General features: G+C 39.8%; 1 protein-coding gene across 8 annotated transcripts in view; it reads left to right on the top strand.

The window, feature by feature from the left end:
• The window catches only part of MECOM (MDS1 and EVI1 complex locus), a 360,114-nt gene that overhangs the window by 284,073 nt on the left and 52,275 nt on the right, over window positions 1-23,766 (top strand). For 5 of the 8 annotated variants that reach the window (XM_069083545.1, XM_069083543.1, XM_069083544.1 and 2 more), the window contains exons 2-3: window positions 3,357-3,491; window positions 22,409-22,511. In XM_069083545.1, coding sequence (XP_068939646.1) covers window positions 3,357-3,491; window positions 22,409-22,511 — 238 coding nt within the window. Of the gene's footprint in view, window positions 1-29; window positions 323-462; window positions 598-1,709; window positions 2,093-3,356; window positions 3,492-22,408; window positions 22,512-23,766 lie in introns of those variants that run through there. The other 3 variants (XM_069083548.1, XM_069083550.1, XM_069083549.1) reach the window with 3 other exon arrangements.

The raw sequence follows: 23,766 nt of genomic DNA, 5'->3' as shown, positions 1-23,766 counted from the left end.
CGCATCCCCCCTCCCCCCTCCCCAGAAGAGAGAAGAGAGCTGAGACTTTACTTCGGGTCGTTACAAAAAAGATACATTGTTGCCTGATGATAAAGCTACAAGATCTCGTGGTCCCGGCCAGGCGCGGCTCCTAGAGACCGACTAAGTTAGCTGAGACCCATGTGGAAACCGGGGAGTGATTATTTTAATCACGAAACGCTGCTCGCCTTCGGCTGAAAGATCGGCTGGCCCACAACCTCAGGGCTTATTATTGTTATTATTTTATTCTCCTGTGATTGCCTTTTTTTGCATTGCTGGGAGTTGAGTCCTTAGACATGTTAAGGTAAGACTTTCTTATTCAAAAAAACCTTCCCGAGTGCATAGTTTGGTAACTTCTGACATTCTCCCCCCTCTCCTCCTCCTCCTCTTCCTCCTCCCCCCCGTCTCTCTCTCTCCCTCCTCCCCTCTTTTCGGTCTTCTTTTCCAACTCTCCTGGTGCAGCGGCTGCCTACAGCCCCAGCGCTTATCTACGTTGCTAAGGCTGCCGATTTCCTGGTTCCTTCTTCAGAAGGCGGCGGTCGACTAGTCTCCTGCAGCCCGGCTGGTCTCTGGGGCAGGGTGGGTTGTCTGTCTCCCTGTTGCTTGCTGCCGGAGCTTCTCTCCCTCTCCCTCCCTCCCTTTCTCCTTCCCCTCTTTTTTTCCTCCCTCTCTCCCCCCCTCCTCAGATCCCTAGTTGTGTGTGTGTGTGTGTGTGTGTGTGTGTGTGTGTGTGTATGTGTGTGCGCGCGCTCGTGTGCCTGCATCTGAGAACCTTACAAGGTGTGGCTGCCAACACTCTGAATTCCTGGCACCGACCTTGCTTCTTGAGATCTCTCTTCGGCCAAGTTCCACCTTCCCAAGTTGCAGCCTTGCACTTCCAAGATCGAATGCTTTGCGAAAACAGTTCTACTCTCCGATCCGCGGGCGATATCCTAGGGATTCACCCCTCGCCCCCGCTTTCTGTCCCCCCCCCCTCTTGTTTGTGAAGGGGCCTTTCTCTCAAACCTTTCTTAAGGAATTAAGAAAAAAATCCCATCCTTGGAGTATGACAGCTTTCCTAAATACTGGAGTGTGGGGGATGAAATAGCAGCAATTAGTCGTCCCTGCATTTTTATTTTTATTTGTTTAAATTCAAGATTTGCTACACTCTTAAAGCGTTGGGGAGACTCGTGCAGAGCTAGTGAGTCAAAAGTTAATCATTCACAGGAGAGGGGGAAAAAGTTTCTGGAAAAGTTAAGTCTTAAGCCTTGGAGGAGAGATTGAGGTTCGGGAAGTCATTTGTGGGGGGAAATGCTCAGAAAAAAAAGTAATCCTACTGAGATATTTATTAAGGCGTCCTTTTGGAAATGAGCTCAGTTTCTTAATTTGCTGTTGACTGGCAATTACAATAATGTTAACACGGAATAAAATTACACGTAGGATTTTTATGTGAAGTTTATACCTCTCCTCCCCAGTAAAAAAAAAAAGGGGGGGGGAGGGAGGGACGGGACAGGAATCGCTTGAAATTGAAGTGACCTGAGCCTTTCTGACTTTGAAATTAAGAACAGTTTTCCATCTCTCCGGAAAATATAAAATGTAACTTCTGCTGCATTTTATTGACTGGGTCTATTTCCTTAGTGAGACACAAATCCATGATTTCTGGGAAAAATGTATATCAGGAGCTAGCCCCTCCTCCCCCAAACAAAAACCTACCCCTAACACAATTTCGGTGGCTATTTCAGAATATGCATTCGTGCTGATATTTACGTGACACTTGGCAGCTAGCTAGAAGCACCCTAAATTACCCTGGAGATTCATTTTACTTGGGCTTAAGAAAATAGCCCTAAAGTTTGTATGTTTTTAAAATGTAATTTTATATAGATAGATAAGAGTATATAGAAGAAACTGTAAGTCACCTTTCTTTTCTCTTTAAAAAAAAAAATTTAGAGGCTGGAACTAACAAAGTCGTGTGTTTGAGATTTTTTTTTTTTTTGTGACTACTCATTCATTGCTCTCTAATTGCCTTATGGCCAAAGCCTCATTCCCAGTATCTGTTGCCCCCTAAGCCTTGGGGTTTGTCCCCTTGAAGTCTGTGGTGAGTTAATGACCTGGAGCTGCTTTTTGGGTGATTACCTGAATTCTATGCACAACAGCTTTAGGGCTAGATAAATATACTTTAGACTGTTTTAACCTTTATAGGGACCCAGATCAAGCAGATTTCTCTCCCCCTTACCCGATTCTTTTAATTAATTAATTTGAGACCTAGACTGTATTGTTTAGTATTTGATAAGAAACTCCCTCAAGTTTGTTTTAACTCTCTGGTATACAATGCCAGGATTCATATTCATCCACTCAAAAGACCAGGAGTACTGAAACGTTTACTTTTATAAAATTTAAAAATAATGTGCTTATTAGATAAAATAGAATAACTATGGTTAAAGACTTAAAAAAGAAAAAAAATACTTTAGTTGATTTTATTTTTCTTAGTGCAGTCAATATTGTTCTCAGTGTCTAGTATAGGTCAGACAAAAAGGTCTGAAGATTAAATAATTGTATCCAGTCATATAGTATTAGTAATGTATGATGATATTTTCATATTACCCTTTTCATTTGCTTATAATTTGTATTTGTTTATTATCTGCATAATAGGATCCATTTCTTAGTTTGTGTTAAAATGCTAAATTGCCATGTTTTGCATGAGTGTTTACATGATTTTTCCTTTCCTTTTTTTTTTTTTTAGTTTGGCATAAAAGCTTCTATTATTAGTCAAATCCTGTAATTTGCTTCAATTAAGGGCATGATCTAAAGTGTGATGGGGGAGAGCAGACTATTGAAAAGAGATTAATAACATTTACTCTAAACTTTATTTAATTGAGTCAATTCAAATTATAAGCAATTGGAAAATCTACATTTCCATGATAAGAGTTTATAAACCTGGATAATTGATGGTTTATTTAAGATGCATTAAGTTAATGGATATTGGTCACTATTATTTATAACAAAACCAAACGTGATAGAATTAATTGTTTTGAAATCATTGCCACTTATTCATACATAACAAGGGAATCAGGGCTTTGAAAAACAGGTACATTTTTAGTAATAATTATAAAGTGCTGTTTTTTTTAATCAACCTATTATTTCACTTTTATTCCTCCTATATTCATTTGAATTTAGTCTAACCCTCTACCCCCTTCTCTCCCCCCCCCCCCCATAAAAGACTCACTGGAGAAACATACATTTCAATGAAATGTCTTTAAGTAATGAACCATTTCCTCAGTTAGAGATACGTGATTTCTATTTTCAGCAATGTGTTAGGATGGCCATGGAAAGATTGATGATCCTCCTCTTCTTCTTCCTAGATATTAGATGAGTTTTGCAATGTGAAATACTACCTAGATGCCAGTCAGCCAGATGTCGGGAGTTGGCTCAAGTATGTCAAGTTTGCTGGATGCTGTGAGCAGCACAACCTCGTTGCATGCCAGATAAATGATCAGGTATGTTGTAAATACTTTTCTGGACTTTGTCTGAGAGCTTTAAGGTACCATCGAAGCCTGAAGGGAGCTACAGTAGACCCTTGTGGCCTGTTGGCGGCCCTGCTGAAGGAGGGAGAGTCGGCATATGCAGAGTCAAGCCAGTTTTTGGAGTTGCTTGGAATATTGTTTATGGCGATGTCAGGAGGCTCTCACTTCATTTCTCCTATTCTGTTCTAGTGGGGTTGGAACGAGGCATTTAATAATGTGTCATTTGTAGCTGTTCATTTTTTCCTCTCCCCCATCAACCCACAGAGGAGCCAACATAAGGCTTTTAGCTAATCAAGGATGGATTGATGAGAAAATGAGAGTTGCTAACAAAGAAACTTTATATTTGTTCTGTGCAAGAGGATGAGAGACGGAGAGATGCATGAACTGTGTGCAGAATGTCATTTTACCTTTTCATGTAATTTTGTTAAAAAAAAATTGGAGAGGAAGTTGACATATTTTGCTTTTTCTTGGAGTTTAGTTAAAATGGTGTGTGTGTGTGTGTGTGTGTGTGTGTGTATTGGGGGGGAAAGAGGACAAAAGTTCGTCATTCCTAGCTGAATTGGAATGCTTGGTTTTCTTGTGCTTTCAAAAGCTTTGAAGGATTGTATAGGCAGGCTTCCTTCAATAGCTATGACTGAAGTAGGAGCCTGAAAGGCGATCCGCACTTAGTTAAGTTGTTATGAAGGCTGCTGCTTAGTACAGCCAACACTCCCCCCAAACCCCCCCACCCCCACCTCCCCAGGACCAGGTGGTCTTCCTGTTCATTTGTGCTTTATTTATTCACATTGGTAGGTTAGCTTAGACCCAGTGAAGGATCATTTATTGGTTTTAACCCAATGGTTACTCAAATAGAGTGAGCTTCAGAGATTATCTCGAAATGGTTACCTGGCCACATTTGGTTAAAGCAAACCAACCAACCTGGAGAGAGGGAGATATCTCATATATAGTCCTCCATAGAAAGCAACTAAGTAGCAATGACAGGATACAGTTTGATAAGATTTGAGGCATCATGGAGGAGCTTATGCATTGGGGGTTCCATTTCGTCAGCTATTGGGTGTTTTTCTGATCTTAATTTTATGGGGGTGGGAACTAAAATATAAAATTAAACTAAGAATGAGACTTTGCCCAATTGAACATTTATTTAAAGAGTCACATTAGTTGGATAAGTCATTTTTATTTCAGATGTGAAAAAATTGGAAGGCACTGTGGAATGGAAACCTTCAGTGTCACCATAGGTTGTGAATAGAAATTTCTTTGAGTCAGTATTATAAATTAATGTCATTATCAACAGATAGTTATTGAATGCCTACTCTAAATGTGATGGGTTTGGCCCTGAGAAATGATATATTTCATGTTTCTTTAAAAAATTAAGGAATCATAACATCTTCCTTAAATTAAGGAATTCGAAAGGCCTTTGAACAATGAAATAATAAAATCTGTGACAGTATATTTACTGATAACAGAAAACTGTCTGCAAACATAACTATGTTCTCAGAATCAGTATCATCTAGCTCTGAGAATGAATCTTGGTACATTTTGTTTTTTCCTTATTTAATATTTCTATAAACCCAGATTTTGTCTTAAAACCTATAATGTTACTCTGGTTTATTTAATTCATTGGGGATTTGTAGGGAGGAGGTAGAGAGTAGTATTTCTTGATCCCTAATTAGGATCCATATTGTTATTGCCTCGATGATCTGGAAATTTGATTATTGGTACCCTTTGAAGGGCATCTTTTTAAGTCTATTATTGTCAGCAGAAAGCACCCAGTTGTTCTGACGACAAAGAATACTTTCTGCCTGCTTTCTGAAATGGTGTGCAGGGTGAAATGCTTCATCAGGAAAAGATAAAACCCCCTTTTAGACGGGCTCCTTCAGATCCCAGAGCTAATATTCCTGAAAGTGCTTCTGCCTTCAGCCGGGGCCAGAGTTATGCAGGGCAACCGAATGTATATCAAGTGACCTAATTGTAAAGTTGACATTACATGGTCCAGTAAGTGTATCCATAAACAACAAAAGCAGATGTGCGGGTTGCCCCCCACCCCCCACGCACACATGTACAAGCAGTCACATCTGGTTAGGTCTACAGCATGGCGAGTGTGCACGCATGTGTGGGTCTGTCTCCGAAAGCCGGTTAAGACCAGAAGGTCCTATCCAGCTTTGATATTGTAAGTGTTGGCTTGGGTGGGAGAGTAACAAGACTGGTTCTGTGGGCTCCCCGTGGCTGTTGCTTCACTGTTCTCCACGAGGAATAGGACCTGCCAAATGGTGAATAAGCATAACTCATCACCTGATGGGCACCCCCATTGTGTGCGATATTATTTACCACTGAGGCATGGACAGACACTTGATCAGGAGGGGTTGTTAACCACTAATTACTTTAACTCACCTGTAAAACTCACAAGCAAACATAGCCCTTTACCTGAAATGGGAAAGGTTATTTGTCTGTACTCTCAGCCTAAGAATGAACGTGTGAGCCTGAAAGACAGGTATGAACCCTAGACTTCTAAAGGCAGCATTTCCAGATAAGTCTTGCTCTCTCAACTATAATTTAGTCAGTGTGTTAAGCGAGACATTTAACAAAGAAAGAACGAAAAAAACACTTAAACAACAAAGTATCTCAGACCTTTTTGGGGGGGGCGTGTAGAGGGCAAGAGACTTCCCCTCCCATCTCCACCTTCTTTCCTTACAGCCCTTCATTCTTATGTTTGAGATCACATTTCGATGATTTGGATTCATTTTTTGTCAGGGCAAGGAGTTCTTTAAAATTGTATAAATGAGCTTTCTGAGATGAACAGCCCGATAAGAAGAGAATGAAGTCAAAACATGTATGTTGGCTATAACTCCGATTTCATTTGATTGGGGGTGGAGTTGTTTTTAAGGGAAGCGTAATTTTTTGGGGGGGTTGTTATTTTCAAATAGAGCTAATATAATGCTCCTCCACCCCCTCCTCACAGTATCTTTCTGGGTGTCTCCTAAGCACAAACCATATATGATTAACTTGAGAATAGCATTCCCTGACTAGTTAATTTCAGAGGGGTTTGTTTTCTCCATGGACAGTCTCCATTGGGCTGCTAAGAGTCCTGTCACCATTATTTGATTTTTTTTTTTTAACTGGCAAGTGTGAAATTTCTGGCAGCTTTGTTTTTTAACTCTGCTTACACGAAAGGCCCCAGTTTATTATTTTTAGAACTCTGTTTCATTTGATTTTTGAAAATTATTGAAGGGGCGTTTTTAGAGTTAGAAATGCTAAAAGTATCGGTATCACCCAACTAAGCCATAATTTCTAGGAAAGAACAGATTTTGACTGATAGCCTTATTCTCTACTGAAAATATAGTAATAACAGCGGTAATTCATCTTTTAAAAAGAAGGCCACGTCATATACACGGGTAAATTGAGACCACAATCATACTCGAGCTATAAAATACTTGACTTTTTTTTTCTTAGTCATTATTGTTTATACACAAAGTACTCATTTTTGTTTAACATTTTCTCTCTAGTTTATGAGTAACTCTGTTGAACTGCTGTGCCATGGTTTTTAATTCTCCAAATTCCCCCATTCCCAAAGGATTGATTTTTCCAAGATTCATCTTGTTTTGGTTATTAATTACCAGACAACTTTTAGTGCTCCCAGATGTCATGGTTGTCACTGGAAAGTATAAAATGTGGAGGTCGAGGAGGCAAAGTAATGACAATAACTAATAATTATTAATAATAATAGTTAATATTTATCTAGCCCATTGAGGTTTACAAATTGCTTTACATATATCTTCCCATTTTATCTGTCTTCCCAACAATCCTGGGAAATAGGTACTATTATTATTCCCATTTTTCAGATGAGAAAAGTGAGGTAGGATCGACTTGCCTAAGGTCACACTGCTGGTGGCTGAGGTTAGATTAACTCAGGACTTCTTGGCTCCCTGTGAAAACTCCCTTTATCGTCCAGCTATGTGATGCCGATGGTTGAGATGAAAAGGGGAAAAGTGATTATTTTGTCATTCAGAAATTTGGTCTCCATGCTTGGAAACATCCAGCTGCATGGGATCATGTATATTAAAGCATCAAGATGATTTACTGAAAAATTATAATTAAAAAATTATATTTACTTCTCTATGTACCTTTGTACCTCCATAGAATGTAAGCTTCATGGTGTGGGTGGAGGGGGTCCTGAGCTTGTCCATAATTTGGAAATCAGTTGGACTTTGCTGAACTGACTGCTTTTCGTTGGGATGCTTTTATGTGGTTTAGACTCGGTACATGTGGCCACTTGTAGATTGATGCTTTAAATCCTGTTAAATATCACTTCTTAAAGATCTATGATATTGGCTTTGGAAGCTTGGACCTGCACTCTGTTGGTATGAATTTGGGCTGGTTACAACGAATGTACTGATGTGCCTTTGTTAAGCCAGGGATATAATCAGAGGCCAAAGGAAAAAAAAATGGCCCCTGTCCTCAGGGTACTTACATTCTATTGGGAGATAATGGTAAATAACTGGATACATTCACAACTTATACAGAGTAAATGGAAAGCAGTCTCAGTGGGGAAGACACTAGCAGTTGGGGAACTGGGAAAGTTCTTTTAATCTCCCTGGGCCTCGGTTTCCTGATCTATAAAATTAGAGGAGTCAAACGGCCTTTGAAGTTGTTTATAATTCTTGATCTATGATCCTAACTCCTCTTGCTGCCCATGGTCATGGATGTAGGGTATGGTGGCTTAGATACCCTCATCTCTCCCCATTTTAGAACTTTCACACCAGATTACCCATCCGTGAGCAATGCTCTGTGGACTTCACGAGTAAGTGTTCAGACCTGGAGTGTCTTCGAGGAGATGATAGTGGTCTTTCATGTTGTTAAGTCAAAGTCAACAAGCATTTATTAAACGCCTACTGTGTGCCAAGTGCTGTGCTGGGGATATGAAGAATAACAAAAATGTGGCCCTTTCTTTCAAGAAGCTCATCATCTGATGGGGAAGAGAATATGCCAACAACGAAGTGCATGTCCTATATTTGCAAGATAAACTGGAGATAACCAACACGGAAAGATAGGTGAATATTTTAATTTTCATTTTGGCCTATGACATTCATGGGCAATGTGACCTTGTGTCATTGGAAGGGTGCTTAATTCAGTTCACTTCTCTAGATCTGACCCAGGCTTGACTTAACAACCACAACCAGGATGATTTCTGGGTTTTGTTTTCTGGAATCTCAGTGGCCCCATATCTGTGGCATATACCTTAGAAATGAACCACACTTGAATTCAATACCCCAGCTTGTCCTGACAGGGCCTGTGCCCAGAAGACGGTTTTCAGAAACCCAAGCCATTTGCAAATCTTGCCATTTAGAGAGGTGATAAGTCTTTCTCCCTCTCTTTTTATTTTTAAGCAGATTCTTGACAGCTGGTATTCAGTCAGGACAATGAGACAAGTAGGCTGCTTGTTCTGCATAAAAAAGAAATTTGTTGATGAGAGATTATCTAATACTGGGTGTATATTTTTGGGCAGTAATATATAGCATAATGGATGCCCCCAGAGAGAAAGCAAGGTTGTAATTCACTCAGTGGATTCTGCCAGCTCCCTTGTGGTTTATGAATGGCAGCAAGATCCTGTCGGGGATTCAGTTTGGAACAGGCATTATTCTAGTGGGTGATTTACCTTATAAACTTTTAACTGCTTCCGGGACTGTCTTGGCTAGATTGGCAGCCTCACTTTCCCTGGCCTCCTAAGTCCATGTCAATTAGCTGAGTTCTATTGGATTGCTGTAACCCTAGAGCTGTATTATTACTGTAAGCTGATTACGGGCTCAATTATCAGGTTATTTTCTTTGGCTTTTTAGTGAAATATTCTGCTTTTCTACATATTTTAATAAATGCAATTTGGTCAAGCAAGCTGTGCCGGTTTAGTCATCTTCTAATGGGAGATGTAGGTTTGGAGGCAGCCCCCCCCACTTTTTTTTCTTTTCTTTTTCCAAATGCTTTTATAAGCATTTGCTTCTAGAGGCCTGTTGGGTTATTTACAAAGTTCCTCGGTATCTTTCTTCTCTCCTCTCCTGCACAAGCTTGTTTGATGTCAAAATTATTATTAGCTTTGGAGATTTGGTTTTCTTGGCTTTTAAGGGCAAGAGACACTTTTATACCACTTTGCTAAATATCATGCCAATTGGCATGCTGGCGGCTTAGTCTAATTTGGGGGAATGGTCTTCTACACATCCTCACTTGAAGATGACTCTTTTTCTGGAGTTTGATGGCAGATGTGTTCTTGTTAAAGGAAAGACAGCATCCACCAACCATCAACCAAAAGGAGTCCCGGACAAGCCCCCCACCCACCAAAACACCGAGCTTTTGGGTATGGTCTGGGAGGGGCAGGTCACACAACATCTTCCTATAGGGACCCAGCCCAGGATGGTGAAGGGAAGGGCTATTCTTCGGACAAAGAGGTGAAAGTCCTGCTCTTTATTACTGAAATAATGTATTATATTTAGATTTATGTTTGATTTCAAATAACCCAGTGATCATCGTTGTCCTTATTTTGGATCAGGATCTTTGAATCCTTCAGGATAAGAGCTCCTGGGGATGAAGCTCATTCCACAATAAATGATCAGCAGATATTCATTGACTTAGAACCTCAGATTAGCAATTTTCTCAGGGCCATGTAGGCAAAAATGTGTCCAGAGGCAAGACCTGAGCCTTGGTTGTCCTGTCTCAGAAGCCAGAGAGCCAGCTGCTTTCACCAGATGATGTGATCCTTCTTTTTAAAAATCAGACTTGTGACTTCACTGACGTGTGAAACTGCCTTCTATGCATGCAGATGGGCATTTTCTCCGTCACTTAGAGTTGTAAAGAGGAATCTTGGCACTGAAGAGTTAGGTGATTTTGGACCTGGGTTGTCCTGGCTGAGGCAAGCCCTCTGTTCACTGGACCAGCTTGCCTTTCATAGTAAAACCTACTATCTATAGAATGTCTTAAAGGAAGCACAACAGCTGGGGAGGTAGGTTCTATATCTATGATTACCCCCATTTTACAGATGAAGAGGCAGAGGCTGAGAGATTGTTTGCCCAAGATTGTGCATGCCAGAGGTGAGATTCAAACCGTGTTCCTCCTGCTGCCAAAGCCAGTAATATCCTTCCTTTGTTAGATGATACAACCCATCCTGTGATGGAGATGGGGGTGGAGTTATTGGAATATATTCTAAGGAAGTGACAAATTTGGCCCGGTGTGATGGGAAGAATGTGGAATTGGAGTTAGGAGGTCTGGCTCAGAGAGTCATTATCTGTGTGACACTGGGCAGATCCTTTAGTTTCCTCATTTCTAAAATGACAGGGATTAGAATAGATTGCATTCAGTAACCCTAAAGCACTTTCTCTGTGCAGGGTTTGGAGTGTGGGGGAGAGTTTGGTATACAAAGACAAAAAACGAATCAGTTTCTGCCCTCCAGGAGCTTACACTCCGGAGAGTCCCCACATAAGAATATTCTGGTCATCTTTTGTGTCAGGAAAGTCTAGGGCAAAGATTCTCAAGTTTTTGTATCTCCTGGATTCCACCCTCTTTAGCAGTCTGATAAAGCATGTCTCCTCAGAGTAAAGTATGTAGATAACTGAAAGAAATACAAAATTTCAGGTAAAGGTTAGTGAAAATCAAGACAATTTGTTTTCCCTATTCAAGTTCATAGAACCCCTGAAATCTATTCATGGACCCAGGTTATGAACTTCTCATCTCAGGTGGACAGTTTTCACTCATTTCTAATGTAAAGCATATGCTTCCAATGTATTTAATGATTATGGCTAGCATTTACATAATTCTTTTAGGTTTACAATAATAATAGTAGCAATGGCTATCCTAAAGCACTGTATCTATTATCTCATTCAGTTCTCTCAACAATCCTAGGAGGTAGTGCTATTATAAATCTCCATTTTGCAGTTGAGGAAACTGAGTCTGGCAAAGGTTAAGTGACTTATCCAGGATGACATAGGTAATAAGTATCTGAGGCAGGACTGAGGCAGGAAAACTCAGGTTTTCCTGACTCCAAGTCTAGAACCCGTTTTGCTGTGTTACCTGGTTATCTTGGAAAGTCCCAAGTTTGAAAATCCAGATGACACAAGCCAAATTTTGAGTCAAGTAAAGAGTACCACAAGATCCTTAGGGTCTTCCCATACATGATGGAATCATTTTCAAAGCAGTCTATGCCATTTTGTACTTCAGCCTGATCCCTGGCCTCCATGGCTGCACGGTCAACAGGGGTGATGCCAGAGAAGCGACATGGCCAACTATTCCTACTAGAAACAGAATATTCTGGGAAGTGTTTTTTGATTCTCTGTGCAGAAAATAAAAAAGAAACTTAGGGGTCATAGGCAATTGAAATGTTTCAAAGGCCCCAGGATGGGCGTATTTGTGTGTGTGTGTGTGTGTGTGTGTGTGTGTGTGTGTGTGTGAGGCCAAAGTGGGTTTTTAACATGATTTGAGAGGATCTGTTATTCCATGTTGCATTTTTGAGACATGTGATTAATGTATCATGTCCGTGTCTGCCAGCCTTAGATTATTTCCCCACATTTAGGCTGTTGATGTGGAATTAACACTTGTCTTTGAGGGTGGAAACCTAGATACAAGTCCCAGCTCTGACACTCACTAGCTGTGAGACTGATCAAATCTCTGAACCCCAGTTCATTTATTCATCTCTAAAAAAAGATGTAACAAAATGTGCATCTCCCAGCTATGAGGATAAAGGTTAGTGAAGTTTCAATTGTAAAAGATGCTGTGATGGTGATTTTAAGATTGCTAAGGCATTTTAAGATTTGCACAGTCTTTTACATATATTATTTCATCCTGTATTATCACTTATATTATTTCATCCTAATACTAACCTTGGAAACCATTATCCCCATTTCATAGTTGAGGAAACTCATGCTCAGAGAGGCTGAGTTACTTGGGGTACACAGTTAGTGAGTGTCTGGTAGCATTCCCTGCTTTATGACCTTATGTCATATCATCATATCATATCATATCCTATCATATCATCTTATGTCATCTCATATCTCATATATCATACCATATCGACTGTTTTAAGGGGATGAAAGTTTATCACTTTCATTTATGACATAAGTCCCTGTCATTCTGCAGCCAGGTTAGTTGCCAGTATTGTCCTCAAGTGGAAACATTGGATGCCTTCTGTACATTTATTAAAAAATCCGAATTTCTTGATACCTTTTATTTTTCTATCCCTGTTATTTTCAAATATATCCCTCCCACACTCACTGATGCATCTCCTAGCAAGAAAGCATAAGGAAGTGGAAATGAGGAGGTTCAGCAAATGTACCCAGCTCCTTCCCTGGGTGTGCTTACACCTAGGATCTTTCGCCCCAGACACAGCTGTCCTCAGATACAGCTGAGCACTGTGGCCCAGCCGGAGAGCTGTGAACAGCTCTGCTGTGCACGGGATTGCTATGTCCCCACTCTGGCGGTTTCCTCCCTGAAGGCATCATTCTCTGAGACCAATGCCAGGCCTGAGAGCGGTCAGTGCAAGGATGTTTGGCAAATGGAGCCCTCTGCCCAGATGTCGTGGACTTTCCTGGAAGGGACGGAGAGCATCAGGCAGCTCCAGAGTGACCCTCAGCAGCCAAGGCCGGAGGATCTGTCTCCCAATACAGATTTCACAGGGAGTACATTTCCCTATTATTTCAATTATTACAACTTCCTGAATAGGTTGAAGGTCATTCATAATTCACGCTTCTGTCATCTTTAGACATGCCAAATGCAGTCTATTAAGCATAAATAAAACTTCCAGTGCCTTACCAGGAAAAGTAAACTGGGATTCAAAACAATGAGCCCTTGTTAATCTTTTTAAAAGTCAGTAATGTTTTCTTTTTTTTTTTTTCCTGTTTCTTCGTGCTGACAACATTTTTTTCTTCCCCCTTTTCTGGTTCAATACGTTGTTCTGTAGATTGATCTAAGCAACCCACAGAGGCAGGTCACAAAGACTCTGGAATTAAGAAACCAAAAGATAGTGGTATAATGGACCCTCCTCCCCTAACAGTGCCCCCACCCCCATTATAATTTACAGAACAGGTAGTAACATTGTGACTATGAGATCCAGTCGGGTAAAACCACAGACTGTGACGGTCAGAAGCAGAATTTGACTGAAAGTAAAATCCAGGCCTGACGGGCTTCGCTGGCACATTGTCTGCTTCTGACTTTTAGCAGTTTGTAATTTTCGACTTAGTGTGTGTCCCCTCCTGCCCCAAACCCCGAACAAACCAACAAAAAGTTCTGACATGTTTAATTACTTAGTGTGTATAGGCATGTAAATAGGTGTGTGTTACATAATTTATGGTTGTAAGTAATGGTATTTTTTGGTTACTAGGGAAGATGAATAAGAAAAAACCAGATAAATACATCTGCATTAAATAGTGTAAATAAGATGTTGTGTTAGCACAAATTCAATTTTACCAGTGATTTTTTTTTTGAGAGGGAGGGGGGATATAGTCAATACACAACTTGGCTTTCAGAATATTAAACCAGTTTTTTTTTTTAAATAAAAATAGATACTTGATGTCTAGGCTCCTATGAATATAACTGGGGACTGGTTTCAGGATTTGATTAAAAGAAAATTATGTATGAGCTCTCTCTTTATAGTATTATTATTATAATACTTATTAAGATAAGTATTAAATCTGCAATTATTTGAGCATAGGGAACTCCTATGTGAGGAAACTTACTTTATCATATTCACTGGCACTTTTTTTTTTTTTTAGCAACTAATAGTCTTATTGGAGGTAAAAGGTTAAGTGACTTCTCCAAAGTCACACAGCCTGGTTACAACAATAACAACATTTACATAGCACTTTAAGATTTTCAATTTGCTTTACTAAGATTATCTCATTCAATCCTAATGGACAACCCTGGGAGGTAGGCACTATTATTATATCCATTTTATAGATGACAAAACTGAGGCAGGCAGAAATTAAGTGTCTTATACCAGGGTCACACAACTAGTATCTGAGGCCTTATTTGAATTCAGTCTTCTTGACTCCAGAACTCTATCTATTACTATGATATGATATGATATATGATACATGATACGGTATTATATATGATATATGATATGATATAATATGGCATAAATTATAACAATCTACTATACTACCCTATACTTTATCATATTTCCATTACACTATATTATGCTATAAACAAAAAGCTGCATTGTATATGTGTGTATGTGTGTGTGTTTGTGTGTGTGCATATTTTAGAGGATTTTGTGTTTTTGAGAATAAGGACATTTTTGAGACTTAACAATTTAATTGGTTCATGGAGTCAAGTGCTGTACCAGTTTTGCCCCCTGTTGCAGATGGGTGTCTTGCCTCTGTCTTGTCTTAGATACCTGAGGCGTTGACATGTTGGGTGACTTGCCTGTGGTCATCCCAGTGTTTTGTGGCAGAACTAGGCTGGAGGACAAGACTTCCTGACTCAAGGACTATCATCACTCTATTCACTTTACCTTTCTGTCTCTTATATTTAATACAGCACATACAGGTTTTTGTAGTGTTTAGTGATAGGGCAGATTAGCACCTATAATTTTATCCATCATTATAATTTTCCTATTTTACAATTTTAATATCACCTGTCATTCCAGGTGCTTTTGGAATTGGCAGACTTGATTGAAAACCATCTGGAGTTCTCAGAATTAGTCAGTGGGTACTGAAATTCTGTCCACTTTTGTAGTGTTTCAGTTAGGATAGTAAAGGTGGGGCATTCCCAGAAAGATGAACACTGATTTTCTTCAGAATTGATCATTGTTTTCTTATCATGCATCTCCCTGGGAGTTATAGAAACATTGCTTGGGAAAGTTGAGTTCCTGTGAGGTTTAAATTTATTTTTTATCATTGAAGAAATACAATTAATTCCCACCCCAAAATGTGTGTGTGTGTGTGTGTGTGTGTGTGTGTCCTGAGCCCTCAGGGGCCTGTATAATCCATCATGGTTCTCTTACCATTTCATCTTTTGGGATTTTGAAGTTAGCTGATAGGATAGGAAACTCCACAGAAGTCTCCAAAATTTCCATTTTGCAAAGTCATGGGGACTTGTAAAAAGGATTTATTCCATAAATCGTCTCTCTGTGCAGCATGAGACCCAGGTGGCCTCTCTCTCCCTGTGTGAGAAATAGACTGAGTTAATTTCCCCAGACTCATGGCAGTATCGTTTGGAAGGAACCTATGGAGATAAGAGTCCATTCTTCTGAAAGTAGCTAGGGTTTTCCTTAATTGCCCTAGACAGATGGGTTCTGTCGCTTAATATATGTATAATCGTGGGCAATTTGACTCACTTCTCAGGTTTGCCATCTGCAAAATGGGAACGAGTGGCATTATTTGTCTTGTAGAGTTGCTTGTCAAAGGCAAATGAGATGATTAACACATGTGAAACCACTTTAGAAACTGTGCCATGCTATGCCAACATAAGACAGTCTTTTAAAAATAAATCTTCAGAAGAAAGAGATTCCACAGTAGCTTTTTTCTAGTGTTTATCAATTTATAAAGCAAGGGTTATGTTTTCTTTACCATATTGGATGCTTTTAATTTTGTTGTTGGAGGGGGAAGGGGAGATTCCTACTATCTTTTCTCATTAAAAGCATTGATGAGAAAGACTTCCTAACTTTTATCTGTCTTTAAGACTGTCTCTGACACTAGTTTGTTTTTCCCCTATAAAAACAAAGACTAGACAAATGACATAGGTAACATTTCAGCTCTGGTTCTGCGGCCTGGATCACATTGTTGCTTGCCTGCCTGATATACAGCCGGAAAGAACTTTGTGACAAGGGGAAATTTGTGTTTTTTTTTTTTTTTGCATTCTGTTTTAAAGATACAAGTGCCAATTTTCATAAATGATCTATATGCTCACAAATACATGTACTATTAGCACATCTAACAATGGATTGGCTTTAAGCTAAAATACTTTATTTCTCTATCACATTCTATTCCTTATTGAAAGAAAAATGAAAGGTTTATGATACAAACTTAGAAAGAACAACTGTATGTTTTGTGTAAGACTTAATTTCTATAAATCCCATATTTCTAATATCCTGTGAGGTTGTTTTGAGGCAACAGATTAGAGTCTTGGCATGATTTAGACCACCACTTCCCCCAGTTCTTGACCATTCTCCTTTCTAGAAAGCAAATGAGATTTATATGAATCCCTTTTGAAACTCGTATGTTTAAAGCACGCTTTGGGGACTTAATTTGGGGAAGGAGAAACTAAGTTCCTTTGTCCCATTAGCTCTGAGTGGTTCCCACAGAGGTCACAGATGACAGGGGCTCACCCTGAAAGGTCTAACCCAGGGGTGCTTTAGAGGGGCCTTGGAGGTGCTTTCATCCGGCTGGGTTGGGGAAGACCGCTCTGAACCTGCCCTTACCATGACCGGTTCTTGCTAGCTCTTTTCAAGAAGTTTCTCTTTCAGAAGCACTATAAAAATTGACTTAAAATTGAAAAAAAAAACCATAAAAACAAACCACCCCAAAGTCAAACCTGCTTCACTTTGCTTTGCTAGTCCAGTCCTGGAATGTCACCTTTTACCTGAAGTAAATAAGACTATCATCAATGTCATCCCCCCTCCCCCCCCTTTTCTCCCTGTCTCCCTCTTTTCCTCCTCTCCTCTTTTTTCCTCTCTTGACTTTTCTTTTTTTGTTCATTTTTCTCCCTCTTCTTTCTCTTTTTTCCTCTCCTCCTCTCTTCTCCTCTCTCCTCTTTCTTTTTTCTGTTCATATTTTCTCTCCTCTCTCTTCCTCCCTCCTCCCTCTCCTTCTGTCTCCCCTCTCTGCTCTTCTGTGTGTGTGCGTGTATTCATGTGTATGTGTGTATTTTACTCATACACACACATTTTTGTGGCCTTCATGATCTGGTAATCCTTCATTAGGTGACTTATCCATGTCTCAATAAGGAGACTTGTCTTTATCTCCCCTAGTTAGACTGTATCCATCATGATTTTCACACGGGATTGGACAAAACCAAAAAGAGACAGAAGGAGACGCTTATTCATAAGTATGGCAGCAGAGAGAAGTCATGATATCATAATGCTCCTTTAAGACTTTCTGGCATGCATGTCAAGGCAGCCTTCCCCGACAAAGAGGATTGCGAGATTTTACTGTCTTGGACAGTATTGTCTTTTTAACCTCCATGTTTCCGAGAAGCCACTGCAGAGTTCTAATATGTCACAATTCAAATGTCAACATGTTGTTGGAAAGGAAGCTAATAAGTTAAACCTTTGAGAGATGCCAAAAAAAGTCGAGGTGATTCAAATTGTTGAGAGAAGTCCATTGTTTTCTAAGGGGAAATAGGATTCCAGAATGAAACACGGTCCTTAGAAGCCTCTAACCGAAAGATAAAGAACACAACAAAAAAGTAAACACACATTTGATAAAACACAGACACACACACCCACACCAACATCAGCTCTCACTGTTCTGAGAAGGATCCCCTTCCCACCATGCCTGTTTGACTAGCCTTCTCTGAGTACAGGTCAGACAAGGAAAAAGGGATAGGAGTGTGTTCACCCTAGCTTTCTGTCAATATCACAGCACACTGTTTTTGTAGGGCAGCACAGAGCCCCAAAATGAGACTCTTCTGAACCCATGTCTCACCAACAGTGAGCCTGGGTTGGGTTTTGGCGTGTGTGTGTGTGTGTGTGTGTGTGTGTGTTTAATGGCCAGCCCTATAGGCTTTGTGGATATTAATCTGGTGTTCAGTGAATGAATCACAGATTATTTGAGGATGGGAGGTGAGAAACTAATCAGAGGAAATGTTCTTCTTTACCGTATTTTTAGCCTCAGTGTGTGGTGAATGTGTGTGTGTGTGTGTGTGTGTGTGTGTGTGTGTGTGTGAGAGAGAGAGAGAGAGAGAGAGAGAGAGAGAGAGAGGAAGAGGGAGAGAGACTGACTCAGGCCCTTTAGAAAATAAACGATTGGGTTTTAGGGCCACCTACTGGAAAAAAGTGGCATATTCTTATGTTTCAGGATTTTCAATTAATTTCTAATTCAATTTAAGTGCCTCCTCTTAAGTAAGTGCTTCTCCTTCTCCTCTCATTATCTTGTATTTACCTCTCTGGGATATCATGGTATCCCCTTAGTGGGGATGTCAGCACCTTCTGGGCAGGATCTAAATTAAAAAAAATTGTCCTTGTATCCCTGGGATCTAATACAGTGCCTGACAAATAGTAGACGCTTAATAATTGCTCTTTTGGAAGTCTGTAGCATTGTGACTGGCAAAGTCAGCTCTTCTTTTGATGGGACTGTGACGTTTTTGTGGGAGTGCAGCAATGGCAAATGGCCTTGCAATCACTTATAGGTTCAAGGAAGTCCTTTAAAATTTTGTCAGTTTTTTTTTCTTACTGTGTGTGTGTGTGTTCTCTTTATGACTTTTCCACGTACTAGGGCAATGGTCACCAAGATAGGATGCTTAAAGAGTTGTATAATCAGAGGGTTGACAGATGGGTTGCATTCCACCCTCCCTATATTAAAAAAAAAATGGACACAGATGCTTCCCCCATTCTGGTTCCCCACAGCTCCCATCCTCCTCCCACAGGCTGGTATGGTGTAGACCCCTGGGGCAGTTATAACTTAATACCTACTCAGGTACCGGAAGCAGCTTGGAGACAAATTCCCCGCCTTCCCTAGTGCCCTCACATCCTTCCCACCAGATCAATTCAAGGCTGCTCTAGGCACCCCTTAAAGGCAGGATGGGTCTGCTTTCAGAGGGAGAGGCCTATAAGAACAAACCCTCCTTGAGTGAGTTGGATAGGATGAAAAGGCATCCAGGGGCTGAAATCTTCATTATATTTTTCCTCTATTTCTGTCAAAGGCGCTACTATCCTGATCTCCAAGTTTCTCAGCCTTCTCTTTATCCTTGACTCAGATGCTGTCTTCAGAGAGTAAACAAAAATCTCTTAATTGCCATGTCTAATGGACTTCTCCCAGTCCCCTTCCTTCCTGACCTCTTCACCCTGTTGGGTACTGATGACCACCTTCTACTCCTGGACACCTATTCTTCCCTCTCTCAGCTGCTGAAATGGATGTAAATGGTTTGTTTATGAAAAACAACTCCCCCCCCCCCCACTCACATCTGTACAGTTAACTTAGAAACAGGTTTTTCTAGTCTGTGTTAAAATTTTCCAAACAAAGCATTTCAGTGGATTTTGAACTCATTTGTCACAAAATATGAACATGCAAAACATTTTAGTGAGTTTGTAAGGATAGGTGATTGGCATCACGTTATTGGAATTTACTAGCTGGATTTCCACAAAACTTTTGTATCATTGGTGAAGGGTATTGAAAATTAGTAAGAGCCACCCTTGCTTTTATTTGCAGCTTGGTTTTTATGAGATATTCTTTTCAGCTGTGACAGCTGGTGAAACCAAGTATTAAAATAAATTTAGAACTACGTCTTCAAATTGTTGCCTTGCCAAGGGTTGAACTAAGATTTTCAAAAGATCACAAATCTTATTCAATTACATTTCTCTTACTAAAAATACCACTGTCAATGATAATATTTTCTTGAGAGCAAAAATATTTTTGTTCTGTTAATAAAAGTTTCTAAAATATTGCTTCACCTTTAATTTATCATGATTATTTTTCTTTATTCCTTGCAATATATAAAAATCTTTAGCATAGGAGTACATGTATATAATTTAATATATTGATTGGGAGCATTCAAAATTTACTAATCTGTTTACTGATTGGCCAAACAATAAAAAGTTTGGAGATCCCTCTCCTAACTTTCCATCTCAACTAGATTGTCAGTACTAAAACTTAGATTTTGGGCTACAGAGCGAATGGCTTGCATTTAAACAGTGATCATTATTTAGAAAATTACTTCTAACATACTTAAAAAAATATTTGTAATAGCCCTGTGAGGTAGCTAGCACATTTTTGCAGATTACAAAAGGCATCTGAGACTCAGAGAAGTATCCTTTTTTTTTCTTTTTTTGGAGGGTGGAAGGTTTTAAGTGACTTGCCCAAAGTCACATGACTAGTTTTGTGTTAAGTATCTGAGGTCGGATTTGAACTCTGGTCCTCCTGACTCCAGGGCAGGTGCTCTGTTCACTGCACCACCTAGCACTCCCCAGAGAGGTATCTTGACCAGTGTTTCATAATAAAAAGGGAAGCCTGTCTTCAAAGCCAGATCTTCTGACTTCCAAGTCAATGACTGTGTGAAGTCTGACACTATTAATAATAGATAACATTTATATACCCCTTACTACATACTAGGTATTGTGCTAAACCCTTTACATTTATTGTCATTTGATCTTCACCACAGCCTTTTGTGGTAAGTGCTATTATTATCCCAATTTTACAGATGAGAAAACTGAGACAAACAGGGTTAAGTGACTTGTCCAAGGTCTCACAGCTAGTAAGTGTCTGAGGCTGGATTTGAATTCAGGACTTCCTGACTCACATTCAGTATCCACTATGTTATCTAGCCGCCCACTGATTTTGGCTAACCTGGTCGACACTATTATTTGTACAATTATATTGTCTATAACATTATTTCTACGGTAATATTGACCCCAGTATTTTCATTTTTTTTTGGAAGGACAAATTTTCTGCATCCCATTGGTTTTTATCTCTTCAAGTTGAGTTCTTAGGTTATATCAATAGGTCATTAAATATTTATGAAGCACCTATTATGTTCTAATCACTGTGATAAGTGTTAGGAAAACAATTAATAAAAAGAAAGACAGCCCCTCTTCTCAAAATCTCTGTTAGATGGTTTAAGAAGAAAAAGAGAATGTTAGTATTGCTTTTCCAAAGGCCCAGGGAGTTCTCAAAGGTAGGGCAGTCTCAGCTAAAGGAGGTTCTATTTGCATGAGCAAGTTAGAATTTTCTTCTGCTCTTTCTTCCAGTAAGAACCATGAGGCATAGAATTTAGAATCAGGTAAACGCCAAAATTCGTGACCTGCTCCGTAGTAATTGGAAAGAATGTTCCATTGGTCCAGCCCCCTGAATTTATGTATTGTACCGTTGAGGCTAGGTTCTGCTGTTAGCGAGCTGCCACCAGACCCAGGCTAGAATCTACTAGCATCCAGACCATTGTTTTTGCCAGTCAGAGCCCGTGTTTATCAATGAATATTAGGTAGATCAACGACTATTAGGAAGATCAAGGAACAAGGGAGAGAGGAGAAGGCAGGGCTATTTGCCTTTAGCCAGGGATATCCAAAGTCACAACAATCCCAGGCAATGCATAGCCTGATCACGTTGTATAAGATAGAGTAAGGGGTGTGCCATTGAATGCAGAGAAGAAAACAGAACATAATGGATTGTAAACAGTATATACATGCTATAAAGTATATAAAATCTGTTCTTGAGTTGGCTCTTTGAATCCTTTGCGTTAGGGAATGAACACTTCCTGTTTATACATCAGGAGGGAATTTGGTTTATGGCATGGAGTCAAGCAATCAACAGGTATTTATTAAATGCCTACTGTATATCAGGCATTGAAAGATGTCGGAGCTGGTATCTGCCATCCAACTTTCTGTCCTCCACATTCTTCCTTTCCCAGTAGATGTGTTTGTTTCCAAGAGGGGGTAGAAGGTGTGATGATGACCTTACTTCCTGTGTGATCTTGGGCAGATCACTTCCTCTGTCCAGGCCACAGGCATCTCATCTGTAAAAGATGATTGTCTCTACTAGCCCTGGGTCTTTGATAATCTTTATACTAAAGAGATCACTTTTAGTTAACTGTATACTAAGAAAAGAGAATGCCTACAGATGTCGCAGTGTGTGGGCATGCCTATCTGTGCAAATGAGATAATGTATGAAAAACACTTTGCAAAGCCTAATGTGTTATGTGAATATCAAGTTGTTATTACCACCACTCTCCTTGATCCCAACAGTTCTCATTTTTTCTTTCTTTCCTTTTAGATATTTTATAGGGTAGTCACAGATATTGAACCTGGAGAGGAGCTCTTACTGTACATGAAGAGTGAGGAGTACACCCATGAAACAATGGCTCCAGATATTCATGGTTAGTAACTTCTCAGGATGGAATATGTGGCCTGTCGACTCAGAGCAGCAGCTTTCAAACCGTGGTCTGGGAATCTCCTGCAAGGTTTCTCAGGACCCTTTCAGGGGGCTGAGAGGTCTAAACTGGTTTCATAATTCTACTAAGATGTTTTAATTTCCAATATTGTAATCATCCAATGGATATAAGTCACTTAAACAAAAGCTCTTTTGGTAGAGTCCTTAGTTATTTTTAAGAGTGTAAACGGTTCTTGAGACTGCAAAGTCTGAAAACCTTGGACTTAGAGAATTAGTACACAAAAGCAAAACTTACAAGTAGAATTTTAGAAATACCAGTGGAATTAGTAAATTAGAATATTTGCTTGATGATTGCCATGATTAGTTAATGCCAGTATGACAGTTTTTATGGTGAATTTTTTTTTATCTTGACCTTGGTCCAGTGTCTTTTGCGAAACTCAAGGAAACTGATCATTCCCCAGAAAACAGAAGAGGAGACACACACACACACACACTTCCTGAGACACACACACACACACACATGCATGCACGCATGCACACACATGCATACACACACAATACCCATCCAGATCTTCCTGACTCTGATTCCAGCACACTATCTACTACACTGTGCTGAAAAAGTTGTACTTGGAGCCATTGGTTAGAATGCTTTGTCATTGCCCTTGCCAATATAAAAATTCTTTTACCATTGGTGTTTAATACCAGTAAGTCTGAGTTAGATGAAAGTCATAAAACCCTGGAAAAATGCCATCGATATCCCTTACCAACTTTATGGAGAGACAAAAGAAGTCTTTCTTACTTGACACCTGTGTAGTGATGTTGCATGTAAGCCTAATTACTTGTGTAGAAAGATCTTTAAAGAGAGCCCTCACAATTTCTCTGGATCACAGTTGGAGAATTTCAGAACTACTAAGGATTTCTTTGCCCCAAAGTGGGAGGCGAGTCTCGTCAGCTGTGAGTAAGTTTGGTGGACTGTGTCCTACAGGGAGGAAAGAAGGTAAACAGTGACGTCAAGAATAAGACGAAAAAGAGGGATGGGGTGGGGTAGAGGGCTTACTTCCTTTGAAGTCTGGGTATTTATGTTAGCCTCTCATGGATAGAGGGCGTATGTGTATATGGGGGAGGAATAGGGTTAGGGGATAGGGCAAGTAATCAGGCAGGATAGTGATCATTAGTTCACTGGGTTGAGTTAGCAGAATAAATAATGCCTGTAGTGATTTAAGGTCCTGGGAAGTAAATTT

The sequence above is a fragment of the Petaurus breviceps genome, unplaced genomic scaffold (assembly GCF_028583685.1).
Source record: "Petaurus breviceps papuanus isolate PSGF00001 unplaced genomic scaffold, PetGlider_PUasm1.0 173, whole genome shotgun sequence".
NCBI classification, from domain to species: Eukaryota; Metazoa; Chordata; class Mammalia; order Diprotodontia; family Petauridae; genus Petaurus; species Petaurus breviceps.
Note: the sequence above shows the minus strand (reverse complement) of the source record. Positions and strands in the feature narration are given on the sequence as shown.